The sequence below is a fragment of the Anabrus simplex genome, chromosome 1 (assembly GCF_040414725.1).
Source record: "Anabrus simplex isolate iqAnaSimp1 chromosome 1, ASM4041472v1, whole genome shotgun sequence".
Classification (NCBI taxonomy): domain Eukaryota; kingdom Metazoa; phylum Arthropoda; class Insecta; order Orthoptera; family Tettigoniidae; genus Anabrus; species Anabrus simplex.
In genome coordinates, this window is record NC_090265.1 from 1,340,482,022 (window position 1) to 1,340,498,682 (window position 16,661).

General features: G+C 36.9%; 1 protein-coding gene across 1 annotated transcript in view; it reads right to left on the reverse strand.

Moving 5' to 3' along the window:
• Window positions 1–16,661, reverse strand: part of LOC136878762 (leukocyte elastase inhibitor-like) — a 106,138-nt gene that overhangs the window by 56,357 nt on the left and 33,120 nt on the right. The window contains exons 2-4 of the mRNA XM_067152225.2: window positions 15,922–16,295; window positions 15,665–15,844; window positions 12,028–12,247 (exon numbers count right to left, since the gene is read on the reverse strand). Of these exons, the coding sequence (XP_067008326.2) occupies window positions 12,028–12,247; window positions 15,665–15,844; window positions 15,922–16,295 (774 nt within the window). The remainder of the gene's footprint in view (window positions 1–12,027; window positions 12,248–15,664; window positions 15,845–15,921; window positions 16,296–16,661) is intronic.

Genomic DNA, 16,661 nt, shown 5'->3' on the forward strand with positions numbered 1-16,661 from the left:
GTATTTAGAATCTTCTTTAAAAATAAGAAAACACATATTTTTTTTGTTTTCAGAAAATCCCAATAGGAGGGGTGAAAAACAGTGAAAAAGTTGTTGAATGCCTTTAATCAGGATACCGGTACCTATATCTCAAACTGAAGATATTACAGACCTGAAAATTGGTACTTTTGATCTCTTTTAAAAATAAAGAAACACGTATTTTTTTCTTTTTGGAAAATCCAATTAATGGGAGGGTGAAAAGGGGGGTGAATTTTTAAAATGAGTGCATCTATATCTCAACACTTTAAAAGTTTACAGATGTAAAAATTGGTGTTTAGAATCTCCTTTAAAAACAAAGAAACATGTATTTTTTTGTTTTCGGAAAATCCCAATAGGAGGGGTGAAAAGGGGTGGAAAATTGGTTGAATGCCTTTAATCAGGATAATTATATCTCAGAAACTGAATATATTACAGACCTGAAAATTGGTACTTTTGATCTCTTTTAAAAATAAGGAAACACATATTTTTTGTTTTTGGAAATCCAATTAATGAGATGGTGAAAAGGGGGGTGAATTTTTAAAATGAGTGCATCTATATCTCAAAACTTTTAAAGTTTACAGATGTAAAAATTGGTATTTAGAATCTCCTTTAAAAATTAAGGAACACTTTTTTTTTCTTCTGTAAATCCCAATAGGAGGGGTGTAAAAGGGTGAATAATGGGTTGAATGCCTTTAATGAGGATACATATATCTCAGAAATTGAAGATATTACAGAACTGAAAATTTGTATAAGGGATCTCCTTTAAAAATAAAGAAACACGTATTTTTTGTTTTTGGAAAATCCAATTAATGGCGGTTAAACAGGAGTGACAAATTGGGGTGAATTTTTCGAAAGACTATATCTACAGAATATCTGAGAAATGTAAAATGTTACACACGTAAAAAGTGGGTATTTGGAATTTCCTGTAAATGTAAAGAAACATAGGTGATTTGTTTTTGGAAACTCCCCTTAAGGGGTAATAAAAAGGGTTGAAATTTTAAAATGAGAATTTCTACAGTATATCTCAAAAAACTTAACATGTTACAAAAGTGAAAAATGGCATTTCTTACCTCTATTGAAAGTAAAGAAACGTGTATTTTTAGTTTTCGAAAATACCGCTTGGGTGGAGGCGGGGTAAAAGTGACTGAAAATGATGTTTTCTTTTAATTAGGCTACTGATATCTCAAAAATGAAGATGTTACAGACGCGAAATTTGATATTTGGAATCTGCTTTAAAAGTAAAGAAACACGTATTTTCGGAAAATCCAATGAAGGGTGCGCGCGCGCGCGCGCGCGCGTGTGTGTGTGCGTGTGTGCGTGCGTGCGTGCGTGCGCGTGCGTGCGTGTGTGTGTGTGTGTTGAAAGAATTAAAAAATTGACTTAATTGTATGAAAATACATACATTTAATAAAAATAAAGTTGTTACAGACATGAAAATTGGTATTTGGATTTCCTTTAAAAACAAAGAAAAACGCGGTTTGGGGGGGGGGGGGAGAGGGGTGTGAACCATCTTGCGTGGCGGGAGTGGAAATGAGTTGAATTCCTTTCACGAGGACACATAAATCAAAAACTGAAGAAGTTAGAGTCATGATAATTGGTATTTAGAAGATCCTTTACTATTAAAGGAACAAGTCATTTTTTGCCGGAAAATTCACTTGGGGGTGGGGGTGGGGGGAGGAGTGTGAAAGGAAATGAAAAATGTGAATTATTTTTATGGGGATACTTATATTTCAAAACTGAAGGTAACAGACGTGAACATTTGTGTTTGGAATCTCCTTTAAACATAAAGAAACATGCCTTCTTTTAATTTTTTTTGGTGGGGGTAAATAAACTTAACGGCGATGGGGTGTAAAAGGAGGTGAGACCAATTGATTTTACTTTTCATAATGTACTTATAAGGAGCCTCCGTTGCTCAGGCGGCAGCGCACCGGCCTCTCACAGGTGGGTACCGTGGTTCAAATCCCGGTCACTTCATGTGACATTCGTGGTGGACAAAACGGAGGCGGGACAGGTTTTTCTCCGGTTACTCCGGTTTTCCCTATCATCATTCATTCCAGCAACACTGTCCAATATTTCATTTCATTTGTCATTCATCGATCATTGCCCCAGAGGAGTGCTTCGGCAGCCGGCACAATTCCTATTGTCGCCACTAGAGGGGGCTTTATTCATTCCATTCCTAACCCTGTCGAATGACTGGAAACAGGCTGTAGATTTTCGATGTACTTATTCTGATCATAAACCGATCATTTGCAATCTTTCCTGGGTTCGATTTCAACAGCCATCTTTTCCTTCGGAGTACGTTCTGGCATATAAATGAAAATTTAAACACATTTGAAATAAGCGATAGGAATGAGATTGACCGTCAAATTGTTCACCTCTATAATAATGTCAATAATGCACGGAAGTATGTCATTCGTGTCGCCAGAAATCCTGCACACTTTCCTACGCGCGACAATAATGCTGGTCACATTGTCAACAATGCCAATGGTAGCAGATGTAATTTACCGCCAAGTAGCAGTCTTGCATCTTGCTGTGGGGTCCAGAACATCTACAGTAATAATAATAATAGTAATAATAATTAATAATAATAATAATAATAATAATAATAATAATCTTCTGGACCATCGTCAAATTGTGCGAACCGCGCTGGAAACGGGTCCTGGCCTGGTAATGTCTACGAATACAGTCCGGCCGCGGGTTCAGTACCGCCAAGGCACCCAAGACGACACCACGCCGGATCTCCTTCAGAATTTGATTCATACTAAAAATGCTTATAGGAAAAGATGGCAAAGATTTAGGGACCCAGCTGACCGCGTGGAATACCTGAACCTAGCCCGGGAAGTACGAAAACGATTGTTGGAAAGAAAGATTGAAAAATGTGAGGAACTATGCTGCAATCTCTCAGAAAATGAGTCAGATCGCGAATTTTGGCGGATTCTCTGAGAAAAAGAGTCAGATCGCCAATTTTGGAGGATCATATATAAAACGTTAAGCATTCAATTATAAATTTCAGTATAATACCGTAGCGAAGCACGGGTATCTTGCTAGTTTATTTATATAAGCCAAATTTTAAAGCTCGTGACAAGCTTCTCTGTAGTAGGCTACTTGTTATGCCAAACAATTTTATTAAAGCTGCTTCAGTTATTTTGACATAGGGCTGGTTCAACCACCTGCTGGTGAACTAGATGACAGTTATACAGGAGGTAAACTACCCATGGTGTAAATCATCTGGTACTTTGGCTTGCATGCTACCACCTCTGCATAAGTGCTAGGTAGCTACCCAGACCCAGACACTGACATATGGGGTTGGTTAGATTGAATCAGCATTTTCTTGCTTCTGAATGAGGTGCTGTCTATCTTCAGATGTATGAAGCTCATTTTGATCTTATTTTCCTGTACTTATGTCAGCTGATCATCACCAACAAAGCTGTATTGTTACGGACAACAATGTATGTCAAGCTTTCACGAGGTTAATCTATGTGGATTCAAATTCAGTACCTATTTGGGTTAAAAATCTTGAGATTTTTATGTTTAAATTTTCACACACCAGTTATAAGCCGTCATGTAAGCCAATGTTTCAGGAAGTGTTCTTGTAGTAGGGTGATCACGGCACTTGCTCCAAAATAGAAGGTATATTTAAACTCATTTAAACTTTGTCTGTGTATTCAATTTCAATTCAAAGTTATTTTTGCTCCCTGAAATTTTTAAAATCTGTCTTTCATGTGCTTTCATATCCATACATGCTCCTTATAGACTAATCGCCTTTGAGCATTCTGTCTGCAGGCTTCTATGAAATAAACAAGTGCCTCCAAGATCCTCTATTTGCAACCAGCTCTGTGGCTTTGTTTAGTTCTACATGCTTCCTTATTTTATTCTGGTATTCAATCATAACATTACTTTCTATAAGTAGGACATATTGTGGGTTCACAAGGAAAAAATATAGTCAAAAAATGCAAAAAACGAGATATAAATTGTGTTAAGTCAAACAAATTATTCTCTACATAAGCTGTAAAATGCCTTTGCCTCGGAAAATGTTAGGGTGTCCCCTGCTGGCAATACGCAGTTCTTTAGGTAGTGGGGGAGCTGTGAGAAGTAGGTGGCCAGTATCTAAATATACCCGAATTGGGACAGTCAACATCCTAACCCTGAGAGACAAGACCGAAGAGCTGGTAGAGTTCATGAAAGAAAAGGACATACCTATTCTTGTCTTCATGTAACCAAATGGAGATGAAGAGGGGAAAGAAAACTGAAGGAAGGGTAGAGGCTGTTTTACAGTGGAGGACAAGATGCATTAAACTGAGTAGAAGTGATCATAGGAAAGGATGCTTTCGAATATGTGGAGGGCATGAAGAAGATCAATGACAGAATGATCATAGCAAGGATACAGTTTTAGACAGGAACATGAGATTTGTTTGAAGTATATGCTCCACAAATAAAGAAGAGAATACAGAACAATTCCTTGGAAAAAAAAAATGGAGAAAAACATTGAAGACAAGGACCAAGCATGTGGAGAAGGTACCCAGGCAGCAGGAATAAAAGTAATAGAGCAGGAATCAGACATTACAATGACAGAGGTGGATTGGGCATTTACAAAGGAGATGGGAAAAGCTGTAGGAGCAGATAAGCAGCCAAAGAAATGACCAGGGCTACAAGACCAGCAGGACTCCAGTGGACTTTTAATACACAAGTGTCTATGGAGAGAGCAAAAAAGTGTCTGAATATTGGGAAAAGGGGGTTATAATACCAATAAGATAAGATGTGCAGTAACTACCAAGGAATTACCATCATCTCCCATGTTATCAAGACAATGGAAAGAATGTTGGAAAGAATTAGAGAAAAGGTGGAAAGTCAGTTATAAGATGATTCAGAAGTGGAAGGTCAACAGTGGAGTCCATTTTCATTCTGATGCAGATCATGGAGAAGAAATGGAAATATGGGAAGGATAGTTATGGCTTTTATAGACTTAGAAAAGGCATACAACAGCATCACCAGATCAAAAGTTTGGGAAAGTCTGACACAGGGGTGTCTGCAAAGAGCAAATAATGATAAAAGCAATATATGATAACTGTTACAGCTGTGTGAAGACAACAGTGGGTAGATCAGAATGGTTAGGAATTGACGATGGGCTAAAACAAGGGAGTTTGTTGTCACCTTTACTGTTCATAATGGTGATGGATGACATCATTAAGGCAGCAAGGGGAAGATTACAGAGGGGAAAGACCGAATGTAATGCTGTTTGTTGATAATGTTGTGATCTAAGTAGAAGATGAAGAGGAGGTACAACAGCTGAATGTACTGAATAGAAGGATTGAACAATGGGGATTGAGGATCAGTGTGGAGAAGAGCTAGAGAATGGTGATGAGTAGAGGAAGTAAAAAAGGAATAAGGAGCTATCAAAATTGGAGACAAGAAGCTGGATATAGTAGAAAAACTTCAAATATTTTGGAAGTGAACCGACATAAAATACAAGACTGGATATGGAAATTAGTAGAAGGATACAACTGGGAGTGACTTTTACCACCAGGTACAGTGATTAATATGGAATGAATATGTATCAATAAAGGCTAAAGAAGTAATGTACAAGGTATATTACTTATCTATAATGCCATATGCAGCAGAAATCTGGACAATGATACTCCTTCCACCCCGTCAACATCCACGCGAACCAACCACCGTTTATTTTACGTGGGCCCTCCCCATCACATTACCACAGGCTTCAGGAGTACCTCTGGCTCAACCTCAAAGACATTACCGACCTACGGTTCTGCAAGCTGTACTTGCGCCTTGCAGCACGTACCCATGGCCAGTAGGTAGTAATGTTCGGTCTTTGAATGTTAAAAGCTTAGTGTAAAATCGTGAAAAATCGTATATATATTCAACTATCAATCAATCAATCAATACTGATCTGCATTTAGGGCAGTCGCCCAGGTGGCAGATTCCCTATCTGTTGCTTTCCTAGCCTTTTCCGAAATGATTTCAAAGAAATTGGAAATTTATTGAACATCTCCCTTGGTAAGTTATTCCAATCCCTAACTCCCCTTCCTATAAATGAATATTTGCCCCAGTTTGTCCTCTTGAATTCCAACTTTATCTTCATATTGTGATCTATCCTACTTTTATAGACGCCATTCAAACCTATTCGTCTACTAATGTCATTCCACGCCATCTCTCCGCTGACAGCTCGGAACATACCACTTAGTCGAGCAGCTCTTCTTCTTTCTCTCAATTCTTCCCAACCCAAACATTGCAACATTTTTGTAACGCTACTCTTTTGTCGGAAATCACCCAGAACAAATCGAGCTGCTTTTCTTTGGATTTTTTCCAGTTCTTGAATCAGGTAATCCTGGTGAGGGTCCCATACACTGGAACCATACTCTAGTTGGGGTCTTACCAGAGACTTATATGCACTCTCCTTTACATCCTTACTACAACCCCTAAACACCCTCATTACCACGTGCAGAGATCGGTACCCTTTATTTACAATCCCATTTATGTGATTACCCCAGTGAAGATCTTTCCTTATATTAACACCTAGATACTTACAATGATCCCCAAAAGGAACTTTCACCCCATCAACGCATTAATTAAAACTGAGAGGACTTTTCCTATTTGTGAAACTCACAACCTGACTTTTGGCCCCGTTTATCAACATACCATTGCCTGCTGTCCATCTCAATATTTTCGAGGTCACGTTGCAGTTGCTCACAATCTTGTAACTTATTTATCACTCTATAGAGAATAACATCATCCGCAAAAAGCCTTACCTCCGATTCCACTCCTTTACTCATATCATTTATATATATAAGAAAACATAAAGGTCCGATAACACTGCCCTGAGGAACTCCCGTCTCAACTATTACAGGGTCAGACAAAGCTTCGCCTATTCTAACTCTCTGAGATCTATTTTCTAGAAATATAGCAACCCATTCAGTCACTCTTTTGTCTAGTCCAATTGCACTCATTTTTGCCAGTAGTCTCCCATGATCCACCCTATCAAATGCTTTAGACATGTCAATCGCGATACAGTCCATTTGACCTCCAGAATCCAAGATATCTGCTATATCTTGCTGGAATCCTACAAGTTGAGCTTCAGTGGAATAACCTTTCCTAAAACCGAATTGCCTTCTATCGAACCAGTTATTAATTTCACAAACATGTCTAATATAATCAGAAAGAATGCCTTCCCAAAGCTTACATAAAATGCATGTCAAACTTACTGGCCTGTAATTTTCAGCTTTATGTCTATCACCCTTTCCTTTATACACAGGGGCTACTATAGCAACTCTCCATTCATCTGGTATAGCTCCTTCAGGCAAACAATAATCAAATAAGTACTTCAGATATGGTACTATATCCCAACCCATTGTCTTTAGTATATCCCCAGAAATCTGATCAATTCCAGCCGCTTTTCTAGTTTTCAACTTTTGTATCTTATTGTAAATGTCATTGTTATCATATGTAAATTTTATTACTTCTTTGGCCTTAGTCTCTTCCTCTATCTCGACATTATCCTTGTAACCAACAATCTTTACATACTGCTGACTGAATACTTCTGCCTTTTGAAGATCCTCACATACACACTCCCCTTGTTCATTAATTATTCCTGGAATGTCCTTCTTGGAACCTGTTTCTGCCTTAAAATACCTATACTATGGCAAACCACATCACATATGAGTGTTAAGCTATTAGCCCCAGTTAAGAATTGCTGGTACATCTAATACACTGAACGTATGTTAAACATTAAAGCTTGAAATTTTCTTCACCAAACGAAAACGAAAAATAATTCATGCAGTAGAGGGTTAAGAACATTTAATACCTTTTGCTTGTACACTTTAATATTGTTTTTAAGTACTGTACAGGCAGAATGAATTAAGTCCATAAATGAGTATGTAGTTTCAAGTGTGTATTACCCATATGGCAGTGATCTGGGTTCTTCTATCATCATTGTAAATATATGACAGTTTTTCCATAATGAAACTCTGTTTGCCTTTAGGCAACAAATAACTTTTCGCCTGTATAAATGGATAAATATTGTAGACAGAGGTAGTTTTACGTCACACCTTCAACTGTACAATCAATTAAACACTTCAATCATCATTGTAAATATATGACAGTTTTTCCATAATGAAACTCTGGTTTTATTTTGGCAACATTTTATTTACAGTCTGTTTTGCAGATACCTTCTTCAGATGTGAGCCAACTATACCACAGCAGGAAAATGTGACTTTGTATGAATCTGCTGCACCAAATTCTGCATATTTCATTGCATGGAATGAAATTAAGGGCAAACGTGAAAGTTAAGAAATTATAACTTGTTTATTCTGCTATCTGTCTTCTTTCCCAGATCAAGTTATTGAGTTTCCTTGATTTCAGATACCTGTGGGGATCAAAATAGGAACCAAAACATTGCAAATTATCTTTTGTACATAGTACAAAGTATCCACACACCTTCAAGTGGTGGAATACAAGTTCTTGGAAAGTGGCCACTCTTACATGGAGATGGGCACACTGCACAGTGCCATAGGAAATGCTGAGAAATTTGTGCCTGTGTATAGTATTCACGATTGGCTGGCAATATTCCAAATTGCTTGAACAAAGAGGCTTCAAAATAAGGAAAGCAATCCTTACAAAGGGACTGAAGTATTTTGATTTCTTTCACCTTCAGAAAATGACAAAACAGCTAATGAAGAATAGGTCCAAAGATGACTATGGTGGTGATGTCAACTGGCTGAAAGTGTAGAAGTTTTTCAACTAAACAAAGGAGAATCCATGGGTTCTGCAGTACAAATAGGGGCACTCATCAGAATTGTCAGAGTTCTTGGAAAGAGAAGATCATCCACTTGCGCAAAAGAATTTCCAAAAACATATAGACATCCATTGTCTATCTATTAGCACAGCAAAGAAGAATGATGACTTAAACTTTGTCGTTCAGGTATTCCTGAAGAGCAACATGGCTGGTAGAATAGTCTGCCAACATCCGACTCTACAGCCGATAAAGTGTTAGAACCTGCTATGGAGGATAGTGCAAGTGATAATTCTGAAGATGAAAGGTAAAATAAAAGACATGTGTTCAAATAGTTTTTCAGATAGTACAAAAAATTAACAAACACACTTTAAATGTTAGTTTTTAAAAAAATTCTGAATGTGGTCATTTTATTCAGTTAGGCTCTATTAGAATTAAAAAGTGTGATGAATTTGTAATTATCTTAAGATGTAGCCTAATACTTGTATTAATGAATAAAAATAAGCAGAAGTGTTCCATTTGAAAACCTGATTTTTTGCAATCATTCAAACTTCAAATTTTGTTTATCTCAGTTCCATGATTTAGGACATATCTTTTCCTTGTAAGCCCATGACATATAAAGTATTTTCCTATAGGTATAATATTGTGATTAAACACTTGAATGGAATATATAAGAGTTTTGTCTGCACATTGATCAGAAATTTAAAAAAGGTATTTCTGTATTGGTCAAGTCTACAATAAGAAGGAAATGCAATTTTTAATTGTCTGTCTGTTGATCTGTACATGCAATACAAGAAAATGGTTGAACAGAATTGAATGATAATTGGTAAAGAAGGCATTTTAATTCTCAAATAACTGTTATTAGTAGTCCTATTGATAAATACCACATAACAAAAGTTATAGAGAATACAATTTTGGATCATTTGTATCCCATACAGATTCAACACATTGACTATGATAACAGAGATATTCATGAATTTAGTTTTTTGTTGCTTAATCCATTTCAATGCCAAGCATTGCTAACATGAAAATTTTGTTCAATTATATTAACTGGTAAGGTTGGTGGGTTTTGTCATGATTGTCTAAAGATTAAAAACCTTGTGGTCATTAGCCCATATAGACAAGGAAAATATTATGAAGATGATTATCAAAATGAGAGATGAAATGTGAATGAACGATCGCTTGAAGAATTACTGAACAGGAAGTCACGAAAGGAGGAAGGAGGACTCCATGTACATTGGGTGCCCTGATATCACAGAGTCAGAAGGAAACTAAATGTAAAGACCTGCAATATTGAAACAATAACATTTCATTAACAATTGTTTGTTGTTATGTGCTTCATAGATGGCATTACTTCTGCATGCCATGTGAGCTAAGGGAATTACCTACCAGTGTAGAACAGCCAGGCTGAATATTGGCAGGAAGTAACTTTCCTTTTCAACATGCCATTTTTCTAATTCATACATGTTGTGATAACTACTGGTACATGACACACTGGTTTATCATAGTATTCCAGCTATCCAGTCCCTGCCATGAAGTGCTGATAGAAATGGGAAGTGTGCACACTTATCAGAAAATGGCAGAACAGTGTTCACCACTGCCTGTGGCAGAGTCTGGAACTTTGCATTGTCAGATTTTTTGTGGAAAGTGAGAAACTGTGCCATTTTGCATTTGATTGAACATTTCATACAACAGACTTCCTTTTAACCAAGGAGTACCAGATGTTAGTATTGTATTCTGACAAGAATACTGACGTCATTGTAAACGGCCATGTTCCAATGCAGTTTAATATTTGTCTGTATCTATATAGCATTATGGATGATGAATGGGTGGGTCTTAATGAAACTTGGTATTTCAGTTTAAAATAAGGTTGAGTAGGATCTATAAGTTGTTAAAAAAAAAAAATCATCAGGAGGGTGTGCTTCAGAAGGGACCTAAAGCATAAAACTATGCACCTCTCTTACGGTTGGTTTCACGCAAAAATAGCTCATGGCAAATTTTGTTCTACACCTTTCTCCTCTACAGTGGAAAAATAAGGGAAATATCAGTGGCAGCCATGTGAAAGTTGAAGTCCAAGGGCCAATAACAAGCTCTGTAGACTGTAAAGAGAGTTGCTATGGAAATTATTTTGGCAACATTTTAAAGGCTTTGTAGACCTGTCAGTATTTTTTGAATATTAACCTGATACCTTGGCTTTATTTTACACTGGAAGGAAGAGATCAAATCAAAATCAGCAATGGACAGGGGGAAGTAAGTGCAAAGGGTTACAGAGAGCAAGGAAGGAAGTACATCATTACAAGCCTCTGACAGAGAAAGGCATGTCCACTTATGTGCTTTAGAATCTGGGGAACAATGACGGGTGGACAAAATATCATCACACATATGCTAAATGGTTGTCCTGTCAATGACTGGTACTACAGCTATTTATCAATAAAGGAATGTATAAAAAAAATGGCATGCAGATGAATACAACAGCTACAAAATTTTAAATATCCAGTACAATGGAGTCTCAAACCTATGTGCCTCATGTTACAAAGTGATCACCTTAGCCATTTCGCTATGAAAAGGCTTTCACACACATTGGTATACATAGCAAGTTATAACTGATGTTTGAAAACTGAAAAACTAAAATTCAAAAAAATTAAAGCCCATTTGAGATGATTTACAAATAGGTTTTGATTATGTATCCTTGTGGATTTTTTCTTGCGAAAACTTGCCATACAGCATGTGTCCTCAAATACTGTGGATGTATGAGAGTGATGTTTTTATCAATGTACTGAGTGAATTGAAGTTGTACACCACCAAAAATACTACTAATAACATTCAGCTCTCAAGATTTGCCCAGCAAGTTAAGTCTTGAAGTGGCCAATAATTTACACACCTGGCAACAACGATTTATGCTGCTGATAGCTCTACCTAGGAGTGGTCAAACGGAAATATCCTTTTATGTGGAGGACAAGTTATGAGTAACAACCTGTAGCTGGTAGAACCGCCCATACACATAAGTTACTGTACATACCTTGCCAATGAAAAGTAAATCCTTTAATGCTAGAGTCATATAATGCTGACATCAACTATGATATTAAAAACATACATATCTCTATGCCTACAAATGCAGCCATATAGAGAACATTCCTTCAAGCAATATTCTGTATGCATTCTCATGATAAAATTTCCATTTGGAAAGTAGCCTACTAAGAATAAACTAAACCCATGAGATTTTTGAATAATGTATTAAAACATGTTTGCACTGACTGATAATCAACCTTCCTGTAGCAACTCCTTGATACGGGACTGGGTATGATCTTCTACCCATTGGTTGATAGATATCCGAGCCAAATCAGGGTGTGTCACAAAGTTCAAGAGCTCTGCATCTGCCAGGAATGACTTTGTAATAGTGTTGTAAAAATCTTCATTCAGCACGAACTTGCTATCAGCATACAGCTTGCTGGCTATGTCCAGAGATATATTATGTTTCTCGTCTTTCTGTAAAGAACCAAATTGATCTTAAATTAGTGTTAAACCATTGCCTTAGTGCACTTCATACAGCATCCCCACTTACAGGTAAAATGAAAGTATAAATGGCTCTTAATGCAGACATTGGATTATACAAAATCAGCATAGGAAGAAATGCAAGTGAAATCTAGATAGACAATATTTGTATTGTACAATCTATATTTATCCATGTAAGTGCTCACCAGGATGTAATGTAATGACCTATAAAATTCTTCTGTATGAACCTGCAGGCTCATTGAAATTAATTGAATGAATAAATGAATGAATGGCTTTATTCATGGCAATGTTAGGGCTCAAGGCCCTCTCTACACTTATCCACAACATTAAAACTATACAATTAGATAACAGTAAAAACTGTAACAAGCTATGAGAAATGATGTAACAGTACTAATAACGAAAATGGAGATAGTGATATTAGAAATAACTATAGAATGTACGTGACAATATAAGTGAAGATAACAATTATACAAATATTGTAGTAGTAATTTATTTTAAGAATTGACTTTATGTCGTACAACACAGATAAGTCTTATGGTGACAATGGGATAGGAGAGGGCTAGGAGTGGGAAGGAAGTGGGCCATGTCCTTAATTAAGGTACAGCCCTAGCATTTGCCTGGTGTGAAAATGGGAAACAATGTTAAACCATCTTCAGGGCTACTGAAAATGGTGTTTGAACCCACTATCTCCTGAATGCAAGCTCACAGCTGCGTGCCCCTAACTGCATGGCCAACTTGCTCAGTGTATTAAAAAAAAGTGCAGTATAAATATAACTAGCAAATACATAACTAAATTTTAGGAAAATGTGCTCATTCACTCACTCAAATACACTTCACTCTAGAGCGTGCTCACACACGCACATGCAGTCTCTCTCTCTCTGTTCAAATCCCAGTCACTCCATGTAAGAGTTGTGCTGGACAAAGCGGGTACTCTGGTTTTTCCTGTCATATTTCATTCCAGCAACACTCTCCAATATCATTTCATCTCTCATTCATTAATCATTGCCCCAGAGGAGTGTGACAGGCTTCAGCAGTCGGCACAGTTCCTATCCTCGCCGCTAGATGGGGGCTTCATTCATTCCATTCCTGACCCGGTCATAGAAAAAGGCACAAACTCCCAAAAGTATCACAGCCTAACTACTGACTCCAAATAAGTTCCAGTTAATAGTACGTTATGTGACTTAATCGGCAAAATCATAAACTGCGAAGGAAAAATGCATGAAAAAAATAGTGCGTATGGTCACTCAAAGGAAAGAGTCCAGCTTTAGGGATTAGCACTCACATACATAAGGAGAATTTAAGGAAGAAAGTAATACCATTAAGATAGTTGACATTAACTGAAGATAACCGAAGACAACCGAATAGGACAAATGTAAATACCATGTGGATGTACTGGAAAAATAAAATGTCTCGCACTAAATTGTGATATGACTTACAGATTTAAGAAAGTGGTAACAGGGGAGAAATTTAGATGCAGGGATTCTTAGGTAATCAGATAAGACGATGACTTACGGTGTTATTACTTAAGCCTAAAGAGGCACGCCATAAGCAAGAAATTAAAGCAGAAAACTGAAGTAGAAGAGAAATACAGCAAAAATTACAGCAAATGACAGAAAACATCTTGCAGTATGAAATAACGGGCCACACGCTGTAGTACTTTTGAAATATTAACAGCCAACCTTAGTACTAGTCGAAGACGATTGTAACCTCCAATAGCATTCCGCAAATATCCTGCAGAATCGCAGGTTTATCTCTCTTTCACCTTCTACCCAACGAATAACCACAGACTTACAGGAATTATGATGAAAATGGCATTACAATACTTTCCTGCTGGCAAACAGGCAGAGATGTTGCCATGGTAACTGGTAGGTTTGTTGTTCGTCTGTAAGGGTGCCTGTCACTCATCGCAGAGCATGAAACATGCAGAAAATAGTAATCTTCTCAGTCATTTGAACAGTTAGCAAAATTATGGAGATAACAAAAATTATTTAAAATGAAGGGACGTTTCACATATAGTCTACAGATTTTTCATAAATTCAATAGTGTATGAGAACTCATTTGATCTTATCAACCCCCAGTCTATTCAGTGATTTTTAAATAATCTGCTCATGGATGAGTAGACTAAATATGAAGTTTGTTTGAGATATCTCCAGCCATTTTGCTGTGATGGTGGAACAGGTGGACATATAAACAGACAGACATGAAAACTGAAAGCTCAAACCTAAAACAGATAAATGTCTGAAAAATTGGAAAAATAAACAAAATTACAGGCAGCAGATTGCCTACAACTAAATTGATATAGATAAACACATACAATGTTGGGGAATAACTCGGCAGATCATGAAAGGGTAGGTTCATATGCTGAACAAAATCATTATTAATCTCCCTTAGTTTTGAATGAAGTGTCACTTCACCTATTTGCTTGCAATTAATTGATGTTTATGGGATTTTTAATGGGGTTTTACTAACACAGAATGATAAATGGGGACCCATGTAAGACCACAAGTTGTTTAACAAAGCATGTGCTTGAATTGATGACTTGCTTAGTTTATAGGTATCCGAACATGCTAATGAATGAATTTTGTGGCATCTTTTAGTGCAGAAAGTGTAAATGAATAGCAGATTTTTGTAAAAGTTCTTTCAGAGTTCTGGCTCACAAGTATTCTGGTCCTGAAAGAAGATTTTAGCAGTATAATCAAAAAGTAAGTCAGGAAATAGACTTTCCTTTTGCTATCTGTTATCTTAGACTTGCAAGAGTCAAGAATTTCTGTTGAAACCACATTTCCCAGGTGGCACATGCTGTACCACAGCTAATCGTGGAGAAAAATAATAATAGTAGAAGATTGACTACTGATTTGAAATACTGTGTTCATCCTTGTAACCTTTGCAAAATGTTATCATTTCACATTCTTTACTCTAAGATTCAGTCCAAAGTCACATCCATACAGATTTATCAAGAAATAGCAGAAAGGAGGTTCAGAAAGTAGGTATTTTTTTCTTGTTAGATTGCTGTCAAAGAAATGTGTTCAATGGTCTCTGAAGGATCTACACTAAAACTTCATTTCCATTTGTATCAGAATTTTTTTTCTCACCCAAGGATAATTATCAACACATTAAAAGAGAGGAGTTCAAATTTTGAAAGGAATGAGTTCAAACACCATGAAGAACAATGGTATAGGTTAGAAGAGACAAGGATTATATAACCTGGAAAAGAGAGATTCCTTCAACCTGAGTGTCAAACAAATTAAATTTGACCATTGGAACTGGACTGAAATGACAAAAAGATATTAGCAAACAATGCCAGCCTCTTCTGAAATCCCACGGTTGTTCTGTATTGTACAATATGGGGTACCTGGAGAAACAGTTTATGTATTACTTTGTTTGTATTACCTGAAGAGATTGGAATAATTCATGAAAACCATGAATTACATCAGAACGATTTTCTGGAAGTTGGAGAGCTTGAGCAATTTGCATTGCGGTCTTGCCTGAAGATCCTAGCCACAGCATACCAAGTACCATTCCAATACTTAATGGAGAAATGAGCAAAGGAGTATCTTCAGACTTGAGAACCTGTAATGATAAAGTTGTATTTAGAACGGCAACTCTATTTGTAACTAATATCTAGAAATATATGTTTTTCATCTGACCTTATACATTTGAAGAGCAAATTGATTACTGCTGTGAACTACATGTTGCCACAGTTTCAAATCTTCATCTGTGACATTGGATTTGGTTATATTTACAGAAAATTCACTGGAAAAATGCTCCATCAGTGGTGTGGAATCTGGAATTTGTTCATCTTCTTCTGCCTTATTTGCTTCACTAGATGCTTCTGAATTTGGCAGAGAAGTACTGGGCTGCTGTGAAACATCTTCACCTGGTTTATTTTCCAGATCTGCTGTTGATGCCTTGGTGGACTCCGTAGAATTCAAATCTAGATTCACGGAAGTTACAGTAACTGATTCTGGTGAAGGAATTGAATCCACCAAGCAAGCAGAAAAAAGTAGGACCATGAGTAGTGCTGGAATACAAGAAATAACATAATATAGTGTAATTTTACACAAATGTTTCTGAACAAAATCAGAAAGTACAAATTGAACATTTTCTATAAGGTGTTACAGTGAAAGTTTTTTTTTTTCCCCACATGTTGCTAAGACTAAAAGGCTCTGCAGTCTATGAGGAGGTGCATGGTCTCTCCACTGATGGAGAGCAACAGATGAATAGACGTCACCTTTGACTCTCCCATATCAGTAGACTACATAATTGACCAACTATCCGATTCCAGACATATGAAGACCAACCTGAGGAAGTTGACCTTGAAAAAAGACTAATCTATGAAACCACAGTACCGTACTACAAAGACAAATACAAGTTTGAGTCCATAAGC